The following is a 27,559-nucleotide window of genomic DNA, read 5'->3' as shown; positions in this document are numbered from 1 at the left end:
AGGATGATTTAGAGATCTCCCCGGAACAGAAAGCAGAGGCTGCAGATTTTGACAGCTGGCGGCCATTCTGCTTTCTGTGCCGGTGAGATGAGGGACTCCCGAGACCTGAAGGAAGGAAGGCTGTAAAGGTAAGTAAAGGTTAGTAGAACTTCTTTAGATACTTTACACACACCAAACACACTTACCTCTGCACTCATGCACCCATCACTCACCTGAACACCGGACATCTCGACCCCTCCAAGCCCTTCATCCCAACGGCCCGCCTCGCTAACTTGCCGTGGTTTGGAGCTGTTGGGCATCCCACATTTCAACAACGAAAATAGGGATTAGGCTAAAAACTGCCCGTTAACAGGCAGTTAATTGGCACTAATCCTCTTCCCGCCTCGGGGAGGCGGGTCCCAGTGCGGGGCGGGTACCCGCCTCCTTTGAAACTGGCATGGAGGCGGGTTGGGGTCGGGACCCCCGATTTCGGGATTCTAAACCCCCCACACGCCTCCAATCCCGACTCCACGGCCCAATGAAAATCCAGCCCAAAGTATTTGTTTAATTTCTCTGCCATTTCCTTATTCCCCATTTAATTTCTCCTGTCTCAGCCTGTAAGGTTCGCACATTTACTTTTGCTAATCTTTTCCTTCTTACTTACCTATAGAAGCTTTTACAGTCTGTTTTTATATCTCTCGTTAGCTTACTCTCAGATTCTATTTTCCCTTTCTTTATCAATTTCTTGGTCCTCCTTTGCTGAATTCTAAAATCCTCCCAATCCTCAGAATCCTCCCAATCCTCAGGCTTACTACTCTTTTTGGCAACAATATAAGCCTCTTCCTTTGATCTAATACTACCTTTAACTTCTCTTGTTAGCCATGGTTGGGCCACTTTTCCTGTGGGGTTTTTGTGCCTTAAAGGAATGTATATTTGTTGTAAATTATGTATTAATTCTTTAAATGCTAGCCATTGCTTGTCTACCATCATACCTTTTAATGTAGTTTCCCAATCTACCTTAGCCAACTCGCCCCTCATACCTATATAGTTTGTTTTGTTTTGATTTAAGACCCTAGTTTCGGATTTAACTAAATCACTTTCAAACTCAATATAAAATTCCAATTATGGCCACTCTTCCGTAAAGGCCCCTTTAATACAAGGTTATTAATTAACCCTTTCTCGTTTCACGATACTCGATCTAAAATAGCCTGTTCCCTAGTTGGTTCCTCAACATACTGATCTAGAAAACTATCTTGTATACATTCCATGAATTTGTCCTCCACCCTATTGCTGCAAATTTGGTTTGCCCAGTCTATATGTAGATTAAAGTCCCCCATGATTACTGTATTACCCTTGTTACATGTGCCTCTAATTTCCTGATTTATTCTCTGCCCTACATTACAACTACTGTTTGGGGGCCTATAAACAACTCCCACCAATGTTTTCTGCCCCTTGCTGTTTCTTAGCTCCACCCAAACTGATTCTACTTCTTGATTTTCGGAGCTAAGACCCTTTCTCTCTACTGTTTTTATCCCATTCTTTATTATCAGGGCTACCCCTCCTCCTTTTCCATTTTGCCTATCGCTTCTAAAAGTTAAGTATCCTGGAATATTTAGTTCCCAACCTTGGCCACATTGCAACCATGTCTCCGTAATGGCTATTGGATCAAACCTATTAATTTCTATCTGCGCTATTAATTCATCTATTTTGTTGCAAGTGGTTTTCTATGACATACATCTGTGAAGTACATATGGGTGGTGGGGGGGTCGGAGTGTTCTTTCAGGCAATAACTCAGCAACACAGGTTCGATTCTACTTTCCGAAGCAGTCACACCTTGAATGCAATCCATTCCTTGCTTTTTCTCACTTCCTCTAACGGATACTGATAGTGGCAGCTGTGGCTCAGTGGGTAGCACTCTCGCCCGAGTTAGAAGGTTGTGGGTTCAAGTCCCACTCCAGAGACTTGAGCACAAAAATCTAGGCTGACGGATGTACCGCCTTTCGGATGAGACGTTAAACCGAGGCCCCGTCTGCTCTCGCAGGTGGACGTAAAAGATGCTATGGCACTATTTCGAAGAAGCGCAGGGGAGTTCTCCCCGGTGTCCTGGCCAATATTTATCCCTCAAACAGCATAACAAAAACAGATTATCTGGTCATTATCACATTGCATTTTGTGGGAGCTTGCTGTGCGTAAATTGGCTGCCATGTTTCCTACATTACAACAGTGACTACACTTTAAAAAAAACTTTATTGGCTGTAAAGCGCTTTGGGACATCCGTTTGGTCATGAAAAGCGCTATAGAAATGCAAGTCTTTCTTTTTTGTGTAGTTTCCCACTCATATGACCTCATTCACGTGGCATTTTTCATGCGTGACCATGACAGTGTGAGTGTTGCCATGACATTTTACCAGGGGGGGCATTATAGCCAAGCCCAATCCTGCCTTTGTTTGATATCCCCGCAAATATTTTCCAGCAAGGATTCATAGAATGATAATCAAGAACAGGAATCCGCGTTAACTTTGCCACCTCCCTAGACCAGAGGCTGATGGTAGCACACTCCGATATTCACCCCAACTGCAATCAGCTAACTTGGCACAGACTAGGTGGGGGGGAGTTTACAAGATTCTGACTGAGTTAGCATGGCCTCCATTTTTATTGTGATTTGACACTCCTTTACATTATTATAAAGTTATAAACATTACACAGTCTCTCGTACTCATTCTAGTGACCACCACACATTAAAGATCAAAAGACTGCAAATCTGTCTCCCAAAATTTGAAAAAATAAAATATCTAATTCATTTCCGGAGCGGTTATCCAGATTAACATTGCAGTGCAGACTGACTCTATTCATCTGCTTTCAGATATTATCTTGCCTGTGTATATTATGTGAAACACTCAAAGCAGACAGCCCACTGACCTTCTGCCTGGCACAGCTTCAAGGATCCTCATTCCACAGCTTAATTCTTCTAATAGTGAATTAATTACCTCCCCCCCCCTATTTAAATAACCAACTATCCTAACCATTCACATCCTTTGCACCTCACCCCAGCCCAGCAGCACTGAAGCAACTCGATGCTTCCCTACTGCTGTCACTCTTTCTCAACTTTTCCCTTGCCAGTTCACTCATGTCATTGCAGTTGTACTAAAGGTTTGCAATCGCAGATGGCTGTTATGATCTTGGGATTTCATCATGCAAATCCCAGACAGGGATCAGATTTGTTATTTAGCATTATTACTGCTATAGGTCTCTGTCTCTATTTTCTCTTACTTTAATATTTACAAGCTTCTCGGTTCATTAACGGGCAGTATCACAGATCACAGAAATCACAGAAACCCCACAGTGCAGATAGAGGCCATTTCGGCCCATCGAGCCTGCACCGACACATATCCCACCCGATCCCCGTAACCCCACGTATTTAATCCCCCTAACACTAAGGGTCAATTTATCATAGCCAATCAACCTAACCCGCACATCTTTGGACTGTGGGAGGAAACCGGAGCACCCGGAGGAAACCCACGCAAACACGGGGAGAATGTGCAAACTCCACACAGACAGTCGCCCGAGGCCGGATTCGAACCCGGGTCCCTGGCGCTGTGAGGCAACAGTGCTAACCACTATGCCACCGTGCCACAGTTCCCTGCGTTATTGAGCCAGTACTTGAGATTGTTCCGGCTCTCGTATCTTAGACATCACTTTCATGGGTGAGTCCCTCGTACCTTCAAGGCTGTCTACCCTCACGTTAAGATCACAAGATGAGGAAGGCCATTCAGCACATCTTAATTCATCCTCTCCGTGCCCCGGTTTCTCTCTCACCTGCTATTCTCTTTACTTGTAGCTCCTTTACTCACTAACCTAGGCCTCTCTCCCCATTATACCCTCTCTGGCTTCAGCGCCTCTTCATCTAACCAATTGGAACAGCATAGGCACTGTTCTTTGTGGTTGCATTAACTTCATCTACACTGTCAATTAGTTTGACAATTCCAAAATTGTGGGATTTTTAGGCTGAGAATCCCAGGGTTGTTAAAATGGTTGGGATGCTGAGATACAGGGACTTCAAACCTTAATAATACAGCCCCCACCGCTTATAGTGGGCGTGTTGGTGCTAATGTGTTCTGCTCGCTAGATGTGTTGGACGGCTTATATGAAATCTATACGTATAACTCTTAGCGAGTATTTCAAAGAGTTCTGTTTAAAGCCCGTTAATCTCCCTCATTGCTGACTAGATGTGAACTATCCTGTACTAATGAGGTATGTGGGAGGTGCTGCTGAAACTCAGCGTTCTATAATTCTGACCCATTTATACTTTTCTCTGGTGCAACGTACACCATAGTTATCGGGTAACATTCTGCGCAATTCTCACACTGACGGGACCATGGCAGAGAAACATGAACTCCTCACTTGCGCTTCCACACTGCTGCTGTCCGCAGAGATCAGTCGACTTCGCCCAGCTTCTCTTCAGCTGAATTCCCCGCGTGGCTCCATAACCGAGAGGTATAACAGGTAATTGCACCTTAACAAGGTGCGAACTGCTCATTGAACGCCTGTGTCTGCCCGAAATAGCCGGCGCGGTTAAGACGCTGCAAGCTGCAACAATTGACAATAACGGTGATGACAAAAAATGATTTGTGCTGTTTGGCTAATTTAAAAGTGGCGGTTTACTTGTTGGGAACTGTACGACACGTTTCCAATTAGAACGGTTCTGAATTTGCATAATGCTTGGTGACGTAAGAAAACTACTAGGCACTTGGTCTAAGCGTTAAACAAAGCTTTAATCAACTGTTTTACAACATGGAGGTCTAGTTGTGTCCTTCACTAGTTCCTGTTAAGAATGTCCTGCGTAAGCTGGGCCCGTGCCCGAGTATTTATACTCTCCCTGGACAGCGCCACCCATAGGCCGCTCAGTATTATTTCATAAGTCTTTCTTTCATGAATGACTGATTCATGTCACTTGTATCTTTTCGAAAATGGTCAGTTCCAGGACTGTCCTCTGTGACAAGGGTATCATGTTCTGAAATCTGTACTTCATGGTGCGTCGCACAATGGCGCAGTATCACCACACTCCTCTGCAATGCATTCTGGATTATGAATTCAGGAATCGTAAAACAAATTTAGCATATGCTTTACAAAAGGCTCAAGGGATAGATCATGTATGTGATACAATCAGAGCATCACTGGAACCAGAGCAGCGCTGGAACCAGAGCAGCCCTGGAACCAGAGCATCACTGGAACCATAGAAACACAGAAGATAGGAGCAGGAGTAGGCCATTCGGCCCCTCGAGCCTGCTCCGCCATTCAATGAGATCATAGCTAATCATCCAAATTCAGTACCCTGTCCCTGCATTCTCCCCATATCCCTTGATCCCTTTAGCCTTAAGAAATATATCCAACTCCTTCTTCAATATATTTAATGAATTGGCCTCAACTGCCTTCGGTGGTAGAGAATTCCACAGGTTCACCGCTCTCTGGGTGAAGAAATTCCTCCTCATCTCTGTCCTAAATGGCCTACCCCTTATCTTTAGACTGTAACCCCTGGTTCTGGACTCCCCCACCATCACGAACATCCTTCCTGCATCTGGTCTGTCTAGTCCTGTTAGAATTTTATAAGTTTCAATGAGATCCCCTCTCATTCTTCTAAACTCCAGCAAGTATAAGCACAATCGACCCAATCTCTCCTCATACGTCATTCCTGCCATCCCAGGTATCAGCCTGGTGAATCTTCGCTGCACTCCCTCCATGGCAAGAACATCCTTCCTCAGATAAGGCGACCAAAACTGCACACAATACTCAAGGTGTGGTCTCACCAAGGCCCTGTACAACTGCAGCAAGACATCCTTGTTCCTGTACTCGAATCCTCTCACTACGAAGGCCAACATACCATTTGCCTTCTTAACCGCCTGCTGTACCTGCATGCTTCCCTTCAGCGACTGGTGCACAAGGACACCCAGGTCTCGTTGCACTTCCCCTTCTCCCAATCTATTGCCGTTCAGATAATAATCTGCCTTCCTGTTTTTGCCACCAAAGTGGATAATCTCGCATTTATCCACATTATACTGCATCTGCCATACATCTGCCCAATCACCCAACCTGTCCAAATCATACTGGAGTTTCTCGGCATCCTCCTCACAGCACACACGCCCACCCAGCTTTGTGTCATCTGCAAACTTGGAGATATTACATCTAGTTCCCTCATCTAGATCATTAATATATATTATGAATAGCTGGGGTCCTAGCACCGATCCCTGCGGTACCCCACTAGTCACTGCCTGCCACTCGGAAAAAGACCCGTTTATTCCAACTCTTTGCTTCCTGTCTGCCAACCAGTTCTCTATCCAAGTCAGTACCTTGCCCCCAATCCCATGTGCTTTAACTTTACACGTTAATCTCTTATGCGGGACCTTATCGAAAGCCCTTTGAAAGTCCAAATACACCACATCCACTGGTTCTCCCTTATCTATTCTACCAGTTACATCCTCAAAAAATTCCAGTAGATTAGTCAAGCACGATTTATCTTTTGTAAATCCATGTTGACTTTGTCCGATCCCGTCATTGTTTTCCAAGTGCTCTGCTATTACATCTTTTATAATGGACACTAGCATTTTCCCCATTACCGATGTCAGGCTTACCGGTCTATAATTCCCCATTTTCTCTCTACCACCTTTTTTAAATAGTGGGGTAACATTAGCTACCCTCCAATCCATGGGAATTGTTGCAGAGTCTATAGAATTTTGGAAGATGACCAGCAGCGCTGGAACCAGAGCAGCGCCGGAACCAGAGCAGCGCTGGAACCTGGAGTGCGAGCAACCAGATGTCCAATACAACCAGGGTATTAGTGCTCGCCAAGTTCACAGCATTTTGATTGATATTTTCATTCCTCCTTCCTCTCGCTCCCCTCAACCTTGTCCCCATCCCCCAGTATTATATGGGGTTCATTATTACTAATGGACGGAACTTGTGGGGTGAGTTTCTTAGCAAAATATAGCAGTTAGCAGCAGGAGTAAAATAAGATTGGCAGTGGTAATGCATAATTCAATAAAGGCTAATTCGTTAAATATATTCAAGAAGGAGTTCGATATATTTCTTAAGGCTAAAGGGATCAAGGGATATGGGGAGAAGGCAGGGCCAGGGTACTGAGTTTGGATAATCAGCCACGATCTCATTAAATGGCAGAACAGGCTCGAGGGGCCGAATGGCCTCCTCCTGCTCCGATCTTCTATGTTTCTATAATACCACGACAACAGCAAAACACCAAGGTTCCGCACGAAGCATTCAACAATTAGGCTTCATTTATTATCCTACTCTTCAAAGCGAGCAATACAATTTATCAAATATCAGACCTGTTTGACAGATCCCATTACCGAGCCACAACTGATCCTCCCACTCTGACAAGATGCTACTTGAACATTGTCTACCGGTGAATAAAAGAGGAGACGAGATGACTCCTGAGTCAGGCCGAAGGCATGCGTGTTGGCTGCAGGAGGAACTGGGAGAAATCATTGACAATGAACACCTGTCAGAGCAATGGGCTTCCGTCACCTCATCCTGGGTGGTAGAAAAGAACCTTCTGGCCCCAAATATAGAACAGTCAGTCATGGGACTGCATCCGCTACTAAAAACGTGTATCCAACCTGCCAAATGCCATAAATCATAATCTATAGTTATAAAGCTTTAGGGATTTTGACTTCACCCACCAGAAGCAAATAAATCAGTTCAGTGCAAAAGCATAAGAGCATGGGAAGCTATGTAGTGAAATCCTACTTTATATTTTTACACAGAAATTGTACTTGCAGCGACAATTATTCCCACTGAGATGCCTCCCTTTTTTGCCTTTTTCCCAAAGCTGGCTTAAAATACAAGTGTGCCATCTCTCCCACACAATACTGTCTCTGGGACTAATACAGGAATCCTCTTGCTGGAGGGAAGGGAGTGTTCCGGAGAGGATGTTTCATGGAGTTGCTTTTTTTTTTGCTACTGTAAGCAAGTGCATGTTATACTGGAAACTGCGGTAGAGCAGGGAGGACTGCCACGATTCACCATTGTAACAGAGTATCTCTCGCATCACACTGACAATCTGCTCATGCTCCCAATCTCGGATATGTCCACTCTGCTGTGTCACTGTGACCTATCTAATTTCACACTTTATTCTAGTTTCTCTCTGTTGTTCATATCCTAACTCGCACCAAGTCCCGTTCATCCATTGCTCGCTGACCTACATTGGCTCCCGGTCAGGCAACGCCTTGACTTTAAAATGATCATCCTTGCTTTCAAATCTCCCCATGGCCTCACCCCCTCCCTATCTCCGTGACGTCCTCCAGCCCTACAACCCTCCGAGATCTCTGCACTCCTCCAATTCCGGCCTCTTGCGCTGCCCCGATTTTAATCTCTCCACCATTGGCGGCCATGCCGTCAGCTCCCTAGGTCCTAAGCTCTGGAAATCCCTCCCTAAACTGCTTCACCTCTCTACGTCTCTCCCCTCCTTTAAGACGCTCCTTAAAACCTACCTCTTTGACCGTCACCTGTCCTAATAGCTCCTTACGTGACTCAGTGTCAAATTTTGTTTGCTAACGCTCCTGTGAAGCGCCTTGGGACCTTTAACTGCATTAAAGGGCGCTATATAAATACAATTATGGTTGTTATGCAGAATTGTTGTTAGTGCCACTTCAGGCACAGTTTGATGGCAGCTTTATCATTTTTGGGCTCACGTCCACTTGTGGTCCAGTTGAGATTACTCAAATGCATTGAACTGAGGATCCTTACAAACCGACAGAGAACTGGATTTTTATCCATCCGGGCTGGATCTAAACCAAGGACCCAGAGGTATTTTGTTTAGTTATTCCATTTCTCATTTATTGTCTACTTTAGTCCCTTCTTAATATTCCCTAAACCCTTCCTGAGGGGATGAGCAATGATAGAGTCATAGAGTTATACAGCACAGAAAGAGGCCCTTCGGCCCATCGCGTCCACGCCGGCCATCAAGCCCTGTCTAATCTAATCCCATTTTCCAGCAATTGGTCCGTAGCCTTGTATGCCATGGCATTTCAAGTGCTCATCCAAATGCTTCTTGAATGTTGTGAGGGTTCCTGCCTCTACCACCCTTTCAGGCAGTGAGTTCCAGATTCCAACCATCCTCTGAATGAAAAAGTTCTTCCTCAAATCCCCTCTAAACCTCCTGCCCCTTACCTTGAATCTATGCCCCCTTGTTATTGACCCCTCTACTAAGGGAAAAAGTTCCTTTCTATCTACCCTTTCTATGCCCCTTATAATTTTGTACACCTCAATCAGGTCCCCCTCAGCCTTCTCTGCGCCAAGGAAAACAACCCCAGCCTGTCCATACTTTCTTCAGAGCTGAAGCGCTCCAGCCCAGGTAACATCCTGGTAAATCTCCTCTGCACCCTCTCCAAAGCAATCACATCCTTCCTATAGTGTGGCGACCAGAACTGCACACAGTATTCCAGCTGTGGCCTAACCAGCGTTTTGTACAGCTCCATTATAACCTCCCTGCTCTTATATTCTATGCCTCGGCTAATGAAGGCAAGTATCCCATATGCCTTTTTAACCACCTTATCCACCTGTTCTGCTGCCTTCAGGGATCTATGTACATGCACACCAAGGTCCCTCTGATCCTCTGTCTTTCCTAGGGTCCTACCATTCATTGTATATTACCTTGCCTTGTTAGTCCCTCCAAAATGCATCACCTCACACTTTTCAGGGTTAAATTCCATTTGCCACTGTTCCGCCCATCTGACCAACCCATCTATATCGTCCTGCAGACTGAGGCTACCCTCCTCGCTATTTACCACCCCACCAATTTTCGTGTCATCTGCGAACTTACTGATCATACCTTTTACATTCACATCCAAATCATTAATGTAGACCACAAACAGCAAGGGACCCAGCACCGATCCCTGTGGTACCCCACTGGACACAGGCTTCCAGTCACAAAAACAACCTTCCACCATCACCCTCTGCCTTCTGCCACTAAGCCAATTTTGGATCCAATGTGCCAAGGCACCCTGGATCCCATGGGCTCTTACCTTCTTGACCAGTCTCCTATGCGGGACTTTATCGAAAGCCTTACTGAAATCCATGTATACCACATCCACTGCACTACCCTCATCCACACACCTAGTCACCCCCTCGAAAAATTCAATCAAATTGGTCAGACATGATCTTCCCTTGACAAAGCCATGCTGACTATCCCTGATTAATCCTTGCCTCTCCAAGTGGAGACTAATTCTGTCCCTCAGAATTTTTTCCAATAATTTCCCTACCACTGATGTTAGGCTCACTGGCCTGTAATTCCCTGGTTTATCCCTACTACCCTTCTTGAATAATGGTACTACGTTAGCTGTTCTCCAGTCCTCTGGCACATCCCCTGTGGCCAGAGAGGTTCTGAAAATTTGTGTCAGAGCCCCTGCAATCTCCTCCTTTGCCTCACACAGCAGCCTGGGATACATCTCGTCTGGGCCTGGGGATTTATCCACTTTTAAGCCTGCTAAAACCGCTAGTACCTCCTCCCTCTCGATGCTAATATGTTCAAGTATATCACAGTCCCCCTGCCCGATTTCTATGTCTACATCGTCCTTCTTCATAGTGAACACAGATGCAAAAAATTCATTTAAAACCCCACCTACATCTTCTGGCTCCACACACAGATTGCCACTTTGGTCCCTAATAGGCCCTGCTCTTTCCCTAGTTATCCTCTTGCCCTTAATATACTTATAAAACACCTTAGGATTTTCCTTTATTTTGCTCGCCAGTGTTATTTCATGGCCCCTCCTCGCTCTCCTAATTTCTTTTTAAATATCCCCCTGCACTTTTTATACTCCTCTAGGGCTTCCTCTGTCTTTAGTCCTTTGTATCTGCCAAAAGCCCCCCTTTTTTTCCTAATCCATTCTCGTATATCCCTTGACATCCAAGGTTCCCTGGGCTTGTTGGTCCCACCCTTGACCTTTACGGGAACATGTTGCCATTGTACTCTCTCAATTTCCTTTCTGAAAGACTCCCATTGCTCCGATGTGGATTTTCCTACAAGTAGCTGATCCCAGTCCACTTTGGCCAGATCCTGCCTTATCATATTAAAATCGGCCTTCCCCCAATTTAGAACCTTTATTTCCGGTCCATCTCTGTCCTTTTCCATGACTACCTTAAATCTCACCGAATTATGGTCACTGTCACCAAAGTGCTCACCTACTAACACTTCTACCACTTGCCCGGCCACATTCCCTAGAATTAGGTACAGTACCGCCCCCTCTCTTGTAGGACTTTCTACATGCTGGCTCAAAAAGCTCTCCTGGATGCACTTTAAGAATTCTGCACCCTCTAAGCCTTTCACACTCTGACTATCCCAGTTAATATTGGGGAAGTTGAAATCCCCCACTATTATTTGCACATTTCTCTGAGATTTGCCTACATATCTGTTCCTCTATCTCCCCCTGACTGTTTGGGGGCCTATAGTACACTCCCAGCAAAGTGCTTGCCCCCTTTTTGTTTTTAAGTTCTACCCATATGGCCTCATTAGAGGAACCTGTCAATATATCATCCCTCCTTACAGCAGTAATTGTCTCCTTAATTAATATTGCGACACCCCCTCCTCTTTTACCCCCCCCCCCCCACCCCTCTGTCTCGCCTGAAGATTCTATACCCCGGAATATTGATCAACAACTTGCATTCATATAGCATCTTTAGCATTGAGACATATCCCAGGGCGCTTCAGAAAGGCGTAGGAAAAAATTAACCACAGGGCCTCTGCCAGTTTTCTCTCTGAGCTGACCATTATGAGGCATGCAACGTCACAAATTAACTTATTCCCTATCAATTCCTGCTCTCGTACTGGAGGTATCAACTCATGCTGAAGTAGAGTTCAATTGGTGCCAAGAATCTTGTGCCTCACCCAAATAAATGCTTTATGAGCCTGGACATGAGTGTTGACAGACTATTCAATCAGAGAGCATCATGCTTGAGCCTCATTCGACACATACACTTCGCAGTGGGGAATCACAGGATAGAAATCAGGAGCAGAAACCTTGGTTGACATTTCATCTCCCTACTTCAGGGGCATTGGAGCCAATTATAATGCTCCTACTACTGGGCCATTGAAACATAGAAACATAGGCCTAGAAATTCAGTCGCGTTTGCGCCCACTTATTGGCTATAGAGTGGTTTGCGCCGGAAGTTTTTTAGCGCCCGAAATTCAGTTGGTCCCTAACATCGGCGTTAGCCGGTAGCGCTGCGCCGGCACCGATGACGTCATCGGTGTGCGCAGCGCCCCGGTTCCAATGTTATTCCGTGCCGATGGCCAAATTCAGTTGCGGCCGCCTCGCCCGTAGCGGCCGCAAACAGCGTTTGAAAAATGGTGCCTTGCAGCTCCGAGAGGCCGGCGCATAAAGGTGGAGGGGCGGCCGGCCGCTTTCCCGGCGGCCGCCTGGCCGCACCTCCCTCCCCGGACTCCTGCACCACCCCTCCCGCAAGCCTGGCACTTCTCCGTGGTGCCGGGCTCATTTGCCGGGGGAATCCAGCGGCGATCTCACGGCTGCAGGCAGCTCCTCCTTAAGAGAAGGAGGAGGCCTGCAGTACCCCAGCCTGCCGCACCGCATCGGGTGCCGCAGCGGCAGCTGGACGCCTGAAACTGACTTTCATCGCCCCAAACGAGGCGGCCAAACCCTGCAATAGCGCCCGCCTCTGTCTTGGGGTGGCGCAACTGAATTGCAGGCGGGCGCTACGGGAATCCGGGCGAGCGCAAAATTTCGGGCACTAAAGACCTGGCGCGGCGATACCGAATTTTTAGCCCATAGAAACTAGGAGCAGGAGTAGGCCATTCGGCCCTTCGAGCCTGCTCCGCCATTCAATGAGACCATGGCTGATCATAACCCTAGCACCCGGTCCCTACACCGACAGCCATCCCACCCAAGCCCTATCCCCATAACCCCACGTATTTAATCCCCCCCTAACACTAAGGGCCAATTTTTTATCATGGCCAATCAACCTAACCCGCACATCTTTGGACTGTACATTTACCCAGTAAGCCAAAAGAGGAGAGAACAGGTTAACTCATAAATAGGGTTAAGTCAAACTCCACCTGCAATGTTTCTCAGCTCGCCAAAGTGCCACTACAGTTAACATGATGCAGTTTTGTAAAAAGTGAAAGGGTTAACATGTAAACTGGCAGACAGACTTGTTCGTTTAGAGCTCAGAGTTAAATAGCTTTTGGAAATAAAATAAAAACAAAACCTAACCTTGAATACTATGGGAGTAGCCCAGGGCTGGGTACATACTGACGAGCCAACTTGCATCCCTTTGATATTTATCTGACAATTTAAGGGTCTGAGATGAGCGTGTTTTTTTTTTGAATGGAGAAAGCGGAAGCCAGAAATTAGTTGTGGTTATATTCAGGATATATGATTGATGTTGTTTTTGTAAGTACATGTTTACCGCTGGTTGTGCCTGTGCTCATGAAGCTTGAAGAGGCTAATTTTAGAACCTAAAATGTCCCTTAGTAAGGAATGGAAACAGTCAAATATAGCTGAAAGCTCAAGTAGTCTTAACTGCATGACCCAAAGGTTCAGAGTTCAAGTGCTAAGGCGGAGCAGACAACAATTTGCTGGGTGAGTTTTCTTGGATGGGGCTGGCACATGATAGAGGGTCACTGCCCAGCTCAAACTGCTCAAATCATTATCACTATTGCAAGTAGATCAATCACAGACGGAGCTGGAAACTAACATTTTCCAGATCAGCCTGCAGGAGTCACGCAGGTAGATCATAGTCAGTGGGAACAGAGGTAAGGGAATGGGCACTGGCATGAGTCACCCTTCTGATAGCTAGCTTCCTCTGAAGAAGCCTGTGACCCACATCACCCAGCCCTTCTTTCAGGATTGGCATATATGGTGGCCAGTGGCTTAAAAGTAGGATAAGGTGGTAGGGAAAACACAAATAAAAAAAAACCCACAGGCAATCCCATAAAATGCCAGAACACGTTATAACACAGCAAATACTCATCAAAGACCATTCTCCTCCATGGATTGGTCACTGAACCCAGATGCCTTCCAAGAGTATCCCATTGCCTTACATCACCCCAATTATTTAGATCTCTGCAATGGAGTAGTCGTATCTCAGAGTGGGATAATTTCCAAAAACGAGTTGTTCCCAAAATAAATGACTCGTGTTCAGGTTTTCTGCTCCGAATGCTTCCTGTGCTCCACCCTGAAGCGGCCTAGCCCCACTATGAATTTGGGGATAAATTGAAGAAGACCAGACCCAGGAGTAAAGACTAGGATTTAAGTAAGCTCCGTTTTGAGGTGTTAAAGAATTGAATTTTAAGTAGCAGCTTTTTTGAATCTGGCCCCACCCACTCCCCAGCCAGCCAAGTCACAAAATCAGCTGATTTGGCAATAATCGGAGAGCAAATCTGCGATCTTCCAGCACTGTATGGCTCAATACTACATCCGGAGCTACCTTTACCAATAAGTTTTGGGTGAGCCCAGCACAGATTTCAGCGCAGCAGGCTGCGTTGTGATAAAGTTACACAGCACAGTTGTCATAAGGTCTAAAATTGTAAATGTACTCACTTTCACCGTGTGCACATGTCAGTTAAAGAGGGAGCTTCAGTGCTGAATAATGACAGAGGACAGCAAGCACCTGGCAGGGTGAACCGTCAGAAGGCAAAACCTTCGACATGAAGCAGGACGTGGATAATATAGGACTCAATGGCTCACAATCAATTGGACATGTTTAATTTGTTCAGCAGTGTTCATGTAATGAGTTAAATTTGATGCAGGCAGGCGGGGAGACAACTAGAGTATGCTCGTGATGAATTGGGGTCCTCTGTCAGGATTAAGAACCATTAATCATGCAGTTAAAGCAAAGACTTCTTTTCTGTTCCAAATAATTGGTAGCATTAACAACTATATGTAGAATCCAAATAGCACGTTTAAAATGTAACTTTATCATTCTCAAACAGTGTGACGTAAGAAAACTCACTAAGCACTTGGATTGAGTATAAAACAAGGCTTTAATCAACTGCTTCACAACCATGAGATTCTAGTTACATCACTAGTTCCTGGTTACAGAAACATCCTGAGCAAGCTGGGCCCACGCCCGAGTATTTATACTCCTTGGACGGCGCCACCAGCTGGCCGCCCAGTGTTATTTCATGAGTCATTTCTTCATGAATGATCAGATTCATGACACAGTGCGTAACTTTGGCTGGAGGGAAAGAGAGATCTGGGGGTAAAATTGGTCTTGGGACCAATAACGACACATTTTGTACCCTGCGCAATCCTCCTTTCAATTGACTTCAATGAAAAAAAATCGAACAAGGTGTAAAAGGGGCTACCGATTGGCTATCCCTGTTTTGCGCTCCTGCCAAAGACCAGTTTCACCCCCCCCTCCCCCCGTTGTGTCTTATACCGTTCTGGTTCAATGGTGAGTGTGAATCTTGTGTCAGCTGTGGCTCAGTGGGTGGCACACTCGCCTCTGAGTCAGAAGGTTGTGGGTTTGTGCACCTAAAGCTAGGCTGACACTCCAGTGCAGTGCTGTGGGAGTGCTGCACTGTCAGAGGTACTGTCTTTCGGATGAGACGTTAAACTTTTACGTCCACCTGCTCTCTCAGGTGGACGTAAAAGATCCCAAGGCACTATTTCGAAGAAGAGCAGGGGAGTTATCCCCGGTGTCCTGGCCAATACTTATCCCTCAAACCACATAACAAAAACAAATTACCTGGTCATTATCACATTGCTGTTTGTGGGAGCTTGCTGTGTGCAGCACGGTGGCATAGTGGTTAGCACTGTTGCCTCACAGCGCCAGGGACCCGGGTTCGAATCCGGCCTCGGGCGACTGTCTGTGTGGAGTTTGCACATTCTCCCCGTGTTTGCGTGGGTTTCCTCCGGGTGCTCCGGTTTCCTCCCACAGTCCAAAGATGTGCGGGTTAGGTTGATTGGCTATGATAAATTGACCCTTAGTGTTAGGGGGGATTAAATACATGGGGTTACGGGGATAGGGTGGGATATGTGTTGGTGTAGGGGTTACGGGGATCGGTTGGAATATGTGTCGGTGCAGGCTCGATGGGCCGAAATGGCCTCTATCTGCACTGTGGGGTTTCTGTGATTCTGTGAACTGGTTGCTGCATTTCCCACATTACAACAGTGACTCCACTTCAAAAGTACTTCATTGGACGTAAAGCGCTTCGAGACGTCCAGTGGTCCTGAAAGGCGCTATGTAAATGCAAGTCTTTTTTTCTTTTCTTAATAGGGAAAGACTTAATGCTGTGCCTACCTGAAGTCAATGGAAATAAAGGAAAACTGGGAGAGATGTAAAACGGGCTACCGATTCGCTATCACCTGTTTTACACTATCGCACAAAGTCAAAATTACGCCCCCCCCCCACCCCCCCACTGATTTTATCCTAATCTGCCCAGCAGAAACAGGGTGGGTTTGGGTCAGATGCCCGTTTTACACCCTGCTTGATTCAATGGAGCATAACATTAGGCGGGGTGTAGAACGGGCACTGATCCAAACCCGCCCCATTGTCGCTGGGCAGGTTAGGTTAATGTTACAGCACAGCACAAAAAACAGACCACTCTTCCCATCAAGCCTGTGCTGGTGTCTTTCTCCACACAAGCCCCCGAGTCTAATCACACTCTTCTGCTTGCTCCTCATAATCTTTGCACAAGAATGATCACTGGGTGAGGCGAGGGCAGGGTCAGTGGAAGCTGTGATGCCCCATATGGTCCAATATGCTGCTGCGATCCATTGAGAATGATCATGTGAGAGAGAAGACTTGGAAATCTCTACTGCAAATGGCAACTGATGCTAGATCAATTGTTAATTTTAAATCGGAGATTGATAGCTTTTTGTTAAGCAAGGGTATTAAGGGATATGGGGCAAAGGCAGGTACATGATGTTAGGTCGCAGATCAGCCATGATCTTGCTGAATGGCGGAACAGGCTCGAGGGGCTGAATGGCTAAGACAGGGTGATATGTAGAAACAAGCTCATCATTTAATGGGGTCCCTCTGTTTCACCATGAGCAGCACCATGGGGAGGTCTGTAGTATATTGTGTGCGTGCACGCATGCGCATGCCTATAGGTGCATATGGAAGTTGTAAAATTTCTCTAAGTCTCGATGCACAGTCTCAGGCAAGGTACAGCCTGCAATTTGATGCCAGTGCACTGAATATTTTAGACAGGTGATTAACAAAGCCAATTTAAATGATAAGCCTGTTTCTAATACAATCCTGGAATCTCACGCATCTGCCCATTCTTCATGTGAAATCCTAGACAGTAGGTCTTAGCAACATATTGGACTGGGGGAGGTTGGGGGGGGGAGATGGGGCAGGGTTGGGGGCAGTCGATCACAGTCTAGCCTGATCCCTCTGCACTTTCAAGCCGTGGCTACTAGATCCAAAAGCTTCTCAATTCCGGAGGTGAAATTCCTCCGGTCAGTGATTTTACTGAAAAGGTTGGCTTGATGACAAACTTTGTTTTATATTAATGCAAACTCCTTTCGCTGCAATTATGGATCAGAAGAGTCCCACTCCTCCTTATCGGATAGATCTGAAAGACCTAGGAGCAGCTCGACAACATCGGAACTGATAAAAAAGACACCGTCCCGGGTCTTATCAGAGAACCAGAGCAATATTTTTTTTTAAATTACAGCCTAGGCCAGCGATAGAGGCACCTTGGTCATTTCCATTATGTCTGAACCCACTGTCCGACTGATCTTGCTGTTTGTGATCAGATCAGACGTCATTCCAGACCCGGGCCGTCCCGTGAAGTCGGCTTTACTCAACAGCTCACGTGTCAGTCAGATCTTTTTTGGGGTCAGCAAGTCTGAAAATGGTCTAATTTAAAAAGACGACGAAATCAAATATAAACCCTAAAAGAATGGATATTTGTTGAAACGTGAGCGACACAAAGGCGTCAGCTTCACCCCCTCCCCCCCTCTCACTCAGCCACTGCCGTACAAAGCCACGTTAAGATGCTGTTTCATCCTGTGTTTTTGAAGGCACTGGCAAGAGGATTGGGTTCAAAGGACTGACCGAAGGTAATGTAGCCAATCAGTTGAAATAATCAGACTAAGGGTTACCCAAAGGAATGTTAATCACACCCAACACCATCTGCAGGTATTGGCCTGTGACTCGAACCGCCAGCCTTGTAAACGGGCTCAGCATTGAACTCTTGCGTAGTCTATTGAGCCAGCTCGACCATGATTCAAGCAAGTGGCTTTTTCCTTTATTCCTGCAAATGCTTTTAAAACCAAATTTATCAGCACATGGATCCACTGAGTGAAATAGGGTGAGCAAATATAGTTTGTTTCTCTGTCGTCAAGCTTTAAAAGATCTTTTCCAAGTCCACTGATTGATATATCTCTTGGCGAAAGCGGACGGAACCGCAGAATCTAATCTCCGCAAACTACCAGTAAATATACTCATAAAAGTGGAATTTGACTTATTCAATCACGATAAAGTAGTGGTCCTAATTGTAAACTTATGGGGCTGCAGAGTGTGAACCCCCAAAACACTGGTAAAGATCCCGGAATTGTGTAATAAAAGCGGAGTTTGACTTATTCAGCCATTTGAGTTTGCCATTATTTTTCTCTGTTGCTATGGTAGGTAGGTGGCTGCTTCGGGATAGTGAATGCTGGAGTTTAGAAGAATGAGAGGGGATCTCATTGAAACCTATAAAATTCTGGCAGGACTGGACAGACTAGATGCAGGGAGGATGTTCCCGATGGCGGGGGAGTCCAGAACCAGGGGTCACAGTCTAAAGATAAGGGGTAAGCCATTTAGGACAGAGATGAGGAGGAATTTCTTCACCCAGAGAGTGGTGAACCTGTGGAATTCTCTACCACAGAAGGCAGTAGAGGCCAATACATTAAATATATTCAAGAAGGGGTTGGATATATTTCTTAAGGCTAAAGGGATCAAGGAGTAGGGGGGAGAAAGCAGGGACCGGGTACTGAACTTGGATGATCAGCCATGATCGCATTGAATGGCGGAGCAGGCTCGAGGGGCCGAATGGCCTACTCCTGCTCCTATCTTCTATGTTTCTATCCAGCAGCCTCTCTTTCACATCCTGCTGGAGACTGCACTACATACCAAGTCGGTACGGGACAAACTGGCCTCAAAAAACTGATACCATTTGAAGCAACATAACGACTGGGAGATGGAACGAAGGTTGCTGCATCCTGCCTGGGAGCCCCCGTTAACAAAAAAAACCCCATTATAGACTGTGGGGGGAAAGAAATTTGCCTCGGGCGGTGGCACAAAACGGCCAGTATCAGATCGGCCGCCCATTTTACGTAGCACCCAAGATGAATTTCTGCCTCTGGGTGTTTTATAGTGTGCCTCTGTTAGAGAAGGAACAATGAGCAACACAAGGTATATAAGGTATGACATCGTATAACATGAGGGGGTTCAGGGTACAGGAAACTTTGGTTTATCCGGAATACTCGATCTAACGGCAAAAATCAGGAGCCGTTTTCTATAAGCTTTTTTAGTTCTCTTTTTTCCCCCAGTCAGGCACTGCAAGGTCTGTAGCTATAGCAACAGCTTCAGCTGGAGACACTTGCAGCTGCAGCTGACTCTTTAGAAGCTGTTGCTAAGCAACAGTGTTTGTTGTCAGATACGGAGATGAAAACCTCCGTATGCTTCAACATTAACTTTGTATGTCCGGCAGTTTTGATAGATCGGCAACACGCCGGTCCCGTCGGTGCCGGATATCACAAAGTTTCCTGTATCTTATTTTCAATACATTGTGCTATGCTATAGCAATGTGAGCATACAGCGCCAGGCTATATTGGCCACTTGCTGCACACTGCCGGGGTGGGATTGATGAACCCCTGTGCAGCTACCTAACTGACCTCTTGTACTGCAGTATATTCGCCTGATGGTGAGGAGTCAGTGGAACATTCATATATCACACGGCATGCTTTAATCTCTTCCGTGAGCTGAAGTGATTTTCAGCCAGTTGAGATTATGTTGTGCGGCAGAAACTGATTAGCTTCCCTACCTCCGTGTGCAAGTTTATTTTTCTCCTTCAATTTCCCTCCTTTATTAAAAAAAAAATCCTGCTGTCCCTCCCTCTTCTGTGAGAGCCTGGATAGCGCCCCCCCCCCCAAAAAAAATCCTCACAATCGCACTCCACCACCATAACAATGGCTTTCATCTGCTGGTCACGGCCCACCTGATCCTGGTCAAGGGGATTTTCATAGAGAGAGCGAACATCTTGGCCAGTAGCCGCACAGCTGGGAGGCTGTTAAGTGGAGAGGGAGAGGGTAGGGGAGGAGAAAGTTAGTGGTGGAGGCAACCACTGGGGAGGAGTGTCAGCAGGTCCGCTGAGGAGGGATTTTTTTTTTTATTAATTTAAAAAAAAGCCCTGGCCCTTTTCCACGAGAGGCTGATACCCTTAGACCAGCCAACCAGGACAGTCAGCTAAGTAACCACCAATCGATGTAGTGAGGGGCCCCAAAAATCTATGGACCGCGATCCCGATAGTTACACTGGGATTTTTTTAAAATTAGTTCTTGGGATGTGGGCATCGCTGGCAAGGCCAGCATTCATTGCACATCCCTAGAGCTGCCCTCGAGAAGGTGGTGGTCAGCCCCCTTCTTGAACCGCTGCAGTCCGTGTGGTGAAGGTACTCCCACAGTGCTGTTAGGGAGGGAGTTCCAGGATTTTGACCCAGTGACGATGAAGGAGCAGCGATATACTTCTAAGTCTGGATGACATGTGACTTGGAGGGGAACTTGGAGGTGGTGGTGTTCCCATGCACCTGCTGCCCTTGTCCTTCTAGGTGGAAGAGGTCGCGGGTTTGGGAGGTGCTGCCGAAGAAGCCTTGGCGAGTTGCTGCAGCGCATCTTGTAGATGGTACACACTGCAACCACGGTACGCTGCTGGTGGAGGGAGTGAATGTTTAAGGTGGTGGATGGCATGCCAATCAAGCGGGCTGCTTTGTCCTGGATGGTGTCGAGTTTCTTGAGTGTTGTTGATTGTGCCCGCTGGAGCTCTCCAGTGCTGACCCCGGTGTGTTTGGTGGGTCAGTGGGAGGGCACCCTGTTTACCAGGGGCCAGCAACCACTTGGGCCTCTAAGGGTGCATCTCTGGTACCCATCTGGCCGACGCTGCCGGAAGCTCCAGCACTTGACCACCATTTGGGCAGGGGTCCACAGACCCCTGACTCTCTCAGTGACCCCGTGCAGAACACCCTGTATGTGGGGGCAGATAGAAATATTTTGTAAAGTCCTCACAGTTCTTTGTGGGGGTTGTTTCCTTAGACGGAAGCAACCCCACCCAAGTGGGGCCCACGGGCAACCTTCTGGAGGCCAGTAGTCTTAACCTCACTGGGCGTACCAGCCTTCAGTCTCACACCAGGCCATTGACAGGTCAGGGCTGAAGAAACTTCTGGCCTGGGAGTCCCCGCCCCTGGTTTCAGCCCCTCGGCATCACTGGCCTTGTAAGGGGCTGAATTCCTGCCCACCCCTTACAAGGCCGAGCAGGAATTCCCAAGATATCCAGGTCCCAGCCAAATTCTGGGCCGTTCGTCTGCAATCTGGCTGGCGTATCAGTGGGCCAGAAGTGCCAAGTAACTTTGCCCTCAGGATCTCTATGACATCAATTCATCCCAGACGCAGGTAACACTGGGTAAGAACAGGACTGTTTCCTGGCTAGCAACAACTTTACAATCAACTTTCTTTATTGCTTTAATAATTACTAGCTGGGGGGGCCCGGCGTTGCCAGGGCAGTTTAGAGGGCCGCGCGGTTGACGGCTGGCCGCTGCCGCTCCCCCGCTCTGTGTCTCGGGCCGAGCGGGTGAGGCCCGGCCCGAGTGACCCCAACTCACCTCCCACTCCGGCGGGCCGACGCAGCTGCCCCGCTCGCTGTTGAGGAAAAGCAGGGGAAAAAATGGCAGCGACGTTTCCGGAGGCTGCAGGATTAGGTCCCGCCCGTGATGCACCGATTGGTCAACCATCAGGTCACTTAACTGTAGGATTGGTCAACCATCACGTCACTCAACGCTAATGAGCGGTAGGATTGGTCAACCGCTAATGAGCGGATTTTTGAACGTTTTTTGTATACTGTCCGAACAATTTTTGTCTGACCAAAGAGTAAATACACCTATAACACTCCCCTGATCATCAGCTTTCTTTTGATATAACATATGTGTAGGTACGCTCTATAACTTTTGAGTGTATAGCGGAGACAGACATACATACAGACATACAGACAAACCAACTGCTTTATTTTATATATATATATATATATATAGATTTCACTGGATCATGTGATGCAATGGCAGTGGCAGATTTATTAACTGTCAAATTTAGAGAAATTCGAAAAATGAATTATTCACATCTGCCCACAAAACAAAATGGCTGCTCGCATTTTCACGGGGCTGGCAAAACCTGGAAACTAGTCATGAGACTGAGAATCAGCTGTTGCTCATGACCGATATTTAACATTAGGTTTTCCAGTTGTAGGATACATGTGTCTTGAAATTCCAGGATTACTCAGCCTCTGTAATTTGTTGACAAAAAACATGATCCTTCATCGGCACAAAATTAGTTGACAAGAAGTCAATTCCGTGTAAACAGCCCGCAGTAACAACTTTTAGTATTTATGGATTGGATTTAGTCCAATTGACTAAAACTCAGCACCATCTTCATGCAAATAGAATTCGGTCAGCCGTGATTCAGTTGGTAGCGCTCTTGCCTCTGAGTCAGAGGGTTGTGGGTTCAAGTCCCACTCCAGAGAATTGAGCACAAAAATCCTGGCTGACACTCCAGTGCGGTGCTGAGGGAGCGCTGCACTGTCGGAGGTGCCGTATTTCGGATGAGTTGTTAAACCGAGGCTCCGTCTGCTCTCTCAGGTGGATGTATAAGATCCCATGGCACTATTTTGAAGAAGAGCAGGGGGAGTTATCCCCGGTGTTCTGGCCAATATTTATCCCCCAATCAACATCAGTAAAACAAACTCTCTGATCATTATCACATTGCTGTTTGTGGGACCTTGCTGTGTGCAAATTGGCTACCACGTGTCCTACATTACAACAGTGACTACACTTCAAAAAAGTACTTCATTGGCTGTAAAGCGCTTTGGGACGTCTGGTGGTCATGAAAGGCGCGATAGAAATGCAAATCTTTTTTCTTACTACCCAGAATCTGTTGCATATTTTACTGCATTCTGTTACCAAGAGACATAAATACCATCCATTGGATGGAAGAACCCAAGTAGAACTAACGTATTTAGCTTTTAGACGAGGGCAGGCTGAATGTGGAAGAGTGGTGCATTTAGTTTGTTGTGTCTGCGTATGGTGATTTCGCTTATTTAAATTTCACTGACTGTGACAGAAAATAATTCCTGATTAAATTGCTCATGACATTTCTGTATCCTTTGCAATTGTGGGTAGGGGAAACATTCTGACATGCACCGATGTTTATACAATGCTATTTGGCTCAGAACACAAATGGGCTTAAATGGCCATTGTTGTTTGGGTAATGTAACCAGTGAGTCACTTTACTGTGATTTTAAGCACGGATGTGTGTGCGACTAAATCATCAAATTTGAGTGCAGATGAAATTGTGTCTGGCCATAAAAAATGCTCGTTTATATTGGCAAAAACTTTAATTCAACTGTGTAGGTGCAAGTGTAGCTCTTTCATGAAAGAGCCCAAACCCTACCAGGATTGCCTTGGGGTCTTCAGGAGTTAAAGACTGATCTCCAGGACACTGCTGCGAGCAACCCGGGAGAAAGATCATAGGGGCATTAAAAAAAAACTGTTTTTTCTCATTTTCCTTGAATACTTTTCTTTATTAGTTATAAACGTATTGGAGTTGGGGTAAAACTGATGGTCAAGAATCATTCAATCGGGTACTGAAGAGTCTGTACGCTTTCCAATTGGTGTGCGAAGGCAGTGCACCGTGAGGACGGACGTGTTGGGCGACCAATCATAGAATGGTTACAGGACACGAGGAGGCGATTCGGCCCGTCGAGCCCGTGCCGGCTCTCTGCAAGAGCACTTCAGCTCGTCCCACTTTCCCCGGAGCCCTGCAATTTTTTTCCCTTCAGATACTTATCCAACTCCCTTTTGAAAGCAGTGATTGAGTCTGCCTCCCCCACCCTTTGCATTCCAGATCCTAACCACTCGCTGAGTAAAAAAGCTTTCCCTCATGTCGCCTTTGGTTCTTCTGCCAATCACCTTAAATCTGTGTCCTCTGGTTCTCGACCCTTCCGCCAATGGGAACAGTTTCTCTCTATCTACTCTGTCTAGACCCCTCATGATTTTGAACACCTCTATCAAATCTCCTCTCAATCTTCTCTGCTCTAAGGAGAACAACCCCAGCTTCTCTAGTCTATCCATGTAACTGAAGTCCCTCATCCCTGGAGCCATTCTTGTAAATCTTTTCTGCACCCTCTCTAAGGCCTTCACATCCTTCCTAAAGTGCGGTGCCCAGGATTGGACACAATACTCCAATTGAGGCTGAACCAGTGTTTTATAAAGGTTCATCATAATTTCCACACTTTTGTACTCTATTCCTCTATTCATGAAGCCCAGGATCCTGTCAGCTTTTTTAAACGCTTTCTCAACCTGCCCTGCCATCTTCAACGATTTGTGCACATATACCCCCAGGTCTCTCTGTTCATGCACCCACTTTAGAATTGTGCCCTTTAGTTTATATGTTCTCTCTTCATTCTTTCGACCAAAATGTATCACTTCACACTTTTCTGCGTTAAATTGCATCTGCCATGTGTCCGCCCATTCCACCAGCCAGTCTATGTCCTCTTGAAGTCTATCCAATGGCGGGAGTGGGGAGGTGGGCTTGTTGGCAATGGAAGGTCATGTGATGAAACCTCCAGCAATCCATCCAACCAGAGTTGCCGATCCTATCTTAATGACTTAAAAAGAGGAAGAAGAAAAGGCTGCGAATCTGAAATAGAAACATAGGTGGAAACACCTAGCAGGTCGATCAGCCTCTGAAAGAGAAACATGGGTCAATGTTTCAAGTGTAACCTTCATCAGCACAGTTCTGGTGGAGGATGCTAAGCCTTGCAGCCATGTTTAATGATTTAGTCACACACACACACCCGGGTTTAAAAACACAGTAAAGTGACACACAACGTTAAGCAATTTTTCTGCTTCAAATGTTGAACCATTTTCTGTAGGTTGCCAGCATTTCAGTGTTAATTCCTGTTGGGATTAAAAATTGGGTTTTAAAATGCTTCTCGAAAGTCCAGATGTTCATGGGGTGACCATCACAGAGACTATGCCAGGAACTGAACTTGGCTGTAAAAGATTTCCCCCAAAGACGACGATGCTGCTTTAATCTTAGGGGAGGTCATTAAAAAGCGATGCACACGAGCAGGGAGAAAAACAAACAAAGAGGCAACACAATGGGGGCTCTGTAGTGAAGACTGTAAAGTACTTGCTTTCTGATCAGACAGTCCCAGGTCAGGGGGCTGAGGCCTTGGGCTCTCTGTTAGTTGAACTTGCCTGCCTCACTCAGCTCACCAGGGTTGCTAGATGGAGTGCCTTGTATAAACAAGGGGCTCTATTTTTGGTGGAGTTTTAAATAAAAATCCTTCTGCGAGCGAATGTGGGTGGTTCACTGGCAGCCTTCATGGAGGAGTCAGCCAGTCAGAGATAAAATTGTAGACCATTTATTTTTTTTAAATTGCACAGGCTGGGCAGCAGTTACGACATTACTGTTATCCTTGGTTTCCCCCTGGCTAGGAGGGTCTAAAGCCACCAAGGCCTCCTGCTCCCAATTGGTGGACAGTGCATGCGTGGATGTCAGGTGAGAGCTTGGGCCATGATGCCTGACATGAATCAGTCATTCATGAAAGAAAGACTTATGAAATAATACTGAGCAGCCTGCGGATGGCGCTGTCCAGGGAGAGTATAAATACTTGGGCACAGGCCCAGCTTGCGCAGGACATTCTTAACAGGAACTAGTGAAGGACACAACTAGACCTCCATGTTGTAAAACAGTTGATTAAAGGTTTGTTTAACACTTAGACCAAGTGCCTAGTAGTTTTCTTACGTCAATGCCCATTACAGTTAAATAGTCCGGCTACAATCACTGGGAGAAGAACTGCTCTGGTCGCTATGTGCAGTGAAATCATAAACACACACAACAAAAAAAACAGGATTGCGTGTTCATGATTTTGCTACAGGTAACGAGCAGAGACATTCTGCCACAGTCTATGCTCACATGTCAGCTACTTGAGCAAGGTATCATAGGATGGCAAGGGGCTGTAGAGCCCCGAGCCAGTCTGTACCTTCAAGAGAGGAAGGGAGAAAATTGTAGGGGAGTCGGGGGGGCAGAAAATAAGAGAAACCTCATTGAAAAAGTTAGGATGCACCAGAGATTCTTCACACCACAAGTTCTTCATCTCAGCCAAGGTATCAGGAGGAGGCCCACCCCAGAAAATGGACCATCAGAACCTGAGCCAACCCAAGTTGCTCTGGTGCACCTCCTAGTGGTCAGCAGCTAGTGGCAGAGAGGTTGATCACCTTCTTGGTGCAATAGAGGTGCATCTCGCCGGGAAGGCAATTTAAGAGAGGAGGATCGAGTTAGAATGGGACGAGGAAGAAAGTACAGGAAACTCTCTTTTAACCGGCACCTAAATAACCGGAAATCTCTCTTAACCGGCAAAATTCAGGAGTAGGTTCAGGTACGTTTTACTTTATATTAGTGGCCGTGTACCCGGGGTTCCTGCACCTGTTGCCGTGCAACAGGGACTCCTGGATCTGCGGCCATGTAACCGGGGTTCCTGCACTAGTGCCGTGTAACCGGGGCTCCTGCACCTGTGGCCATGTTACGGGGCTCTCGTACCTTAGTAAGTATACCTCTCAGTAATCTGGATTTTTAGATCAACTGGCACCACGCCGGTCCCGTCGGAGCCGGAAAAAAAAAGAGTTTCCTGTACTGAGTAAAGCCTCACTTATTTGGGCTTCATGTATTTTCTTCCAACTGAGGCGTAGAAAATCGCAGCAGATAAAATAAGTACACAATAATGATAAACAGTCAACATGTGCAGCGTATACCTACCCGGGAAAAGCGTGGATCGAGTGAGGCTCGTAATGGTACCTTCCCTCATGGTGCCGCATATCGATCGGTATGGGCGTGTGGAATGCTGGGAAAATGTGGTGCGAGGCTGAAATAAATAAACAAAAGGAGACATTAAAAAAAGGTGCTGTAAAAAAGCGTTAAAAAAAAGTGCAAAGGCAACGGCTCCCATAAAGCTGTAGCTATTTCAGAGCAAGAGCATGATCACTGGAAAGAAAGATGAGGAGCTTCATGTTCGCTATTGGCTCAATCAGACAAGAGAAGCAGAATTAATAAATAATCAAAGTCATTCACAGCATTCCTACATCACAAACATTAAAGGCCTCCAACTGGGTTTCTGACAAAGACCTGCAGCTACACATGCTTTGAACTCTAAAAGATGGTAGGAAGTGTGAAAGAAACTAGTGCGGAGGACACAAACAGAACATGACAGGGCTGGGAGAGTGGAACCACAGGTTGGAGTCGGCGCTGATCCAGTGCTGCGGGTGGAAGGTTTGTGTGGGGGTGGAGGTGGAGGGG

General features: G+C 46.4%; 1 protein-coding gene across 2 annotated transcripts in view; it reads right to left on the bottom strand.

Annotated features, from left to right (window-relative positions):
* gli2a (GLI family zinc finger 2a) overlaps positions 1-27,559 on the bottom strand; it is a 463,484-nt gene that overhangs the window by 156,904 nt on the left and 279,021 nt on the right. For both annotated transcript variants that reach the window (XM_085986883.1, XM_085986884.1), the window contains one exon: positions 27,023-27,128. In XM_085986883.1, coding sequence (XP_085843009.1) covers positions 27,023-27,128 — 106 coding nt within the window. The remainder of the gene's footprint in view (positions 1-27,022; positions 27,129-27,559) is intronic.

The sequence above is a fragment of the Somniosus microcephalus genome, chromosome 4, assembly GCF_052327205.1.
Source record: "Somniosus microcephalus isolate GS21.2 chromosome 4, FLI_Smic_1.0, whole genome shotgun sequence".
Lineage (NCBI taxonomy): Eukaryota > Metazoa > Chordata > Chondrichthyes > Squaliformes > Somniosidae > Somniosus > Somniosus microcephalus.
This window is presented reverse-complemented; position numbering and strand designations above follow the sequence as displayed.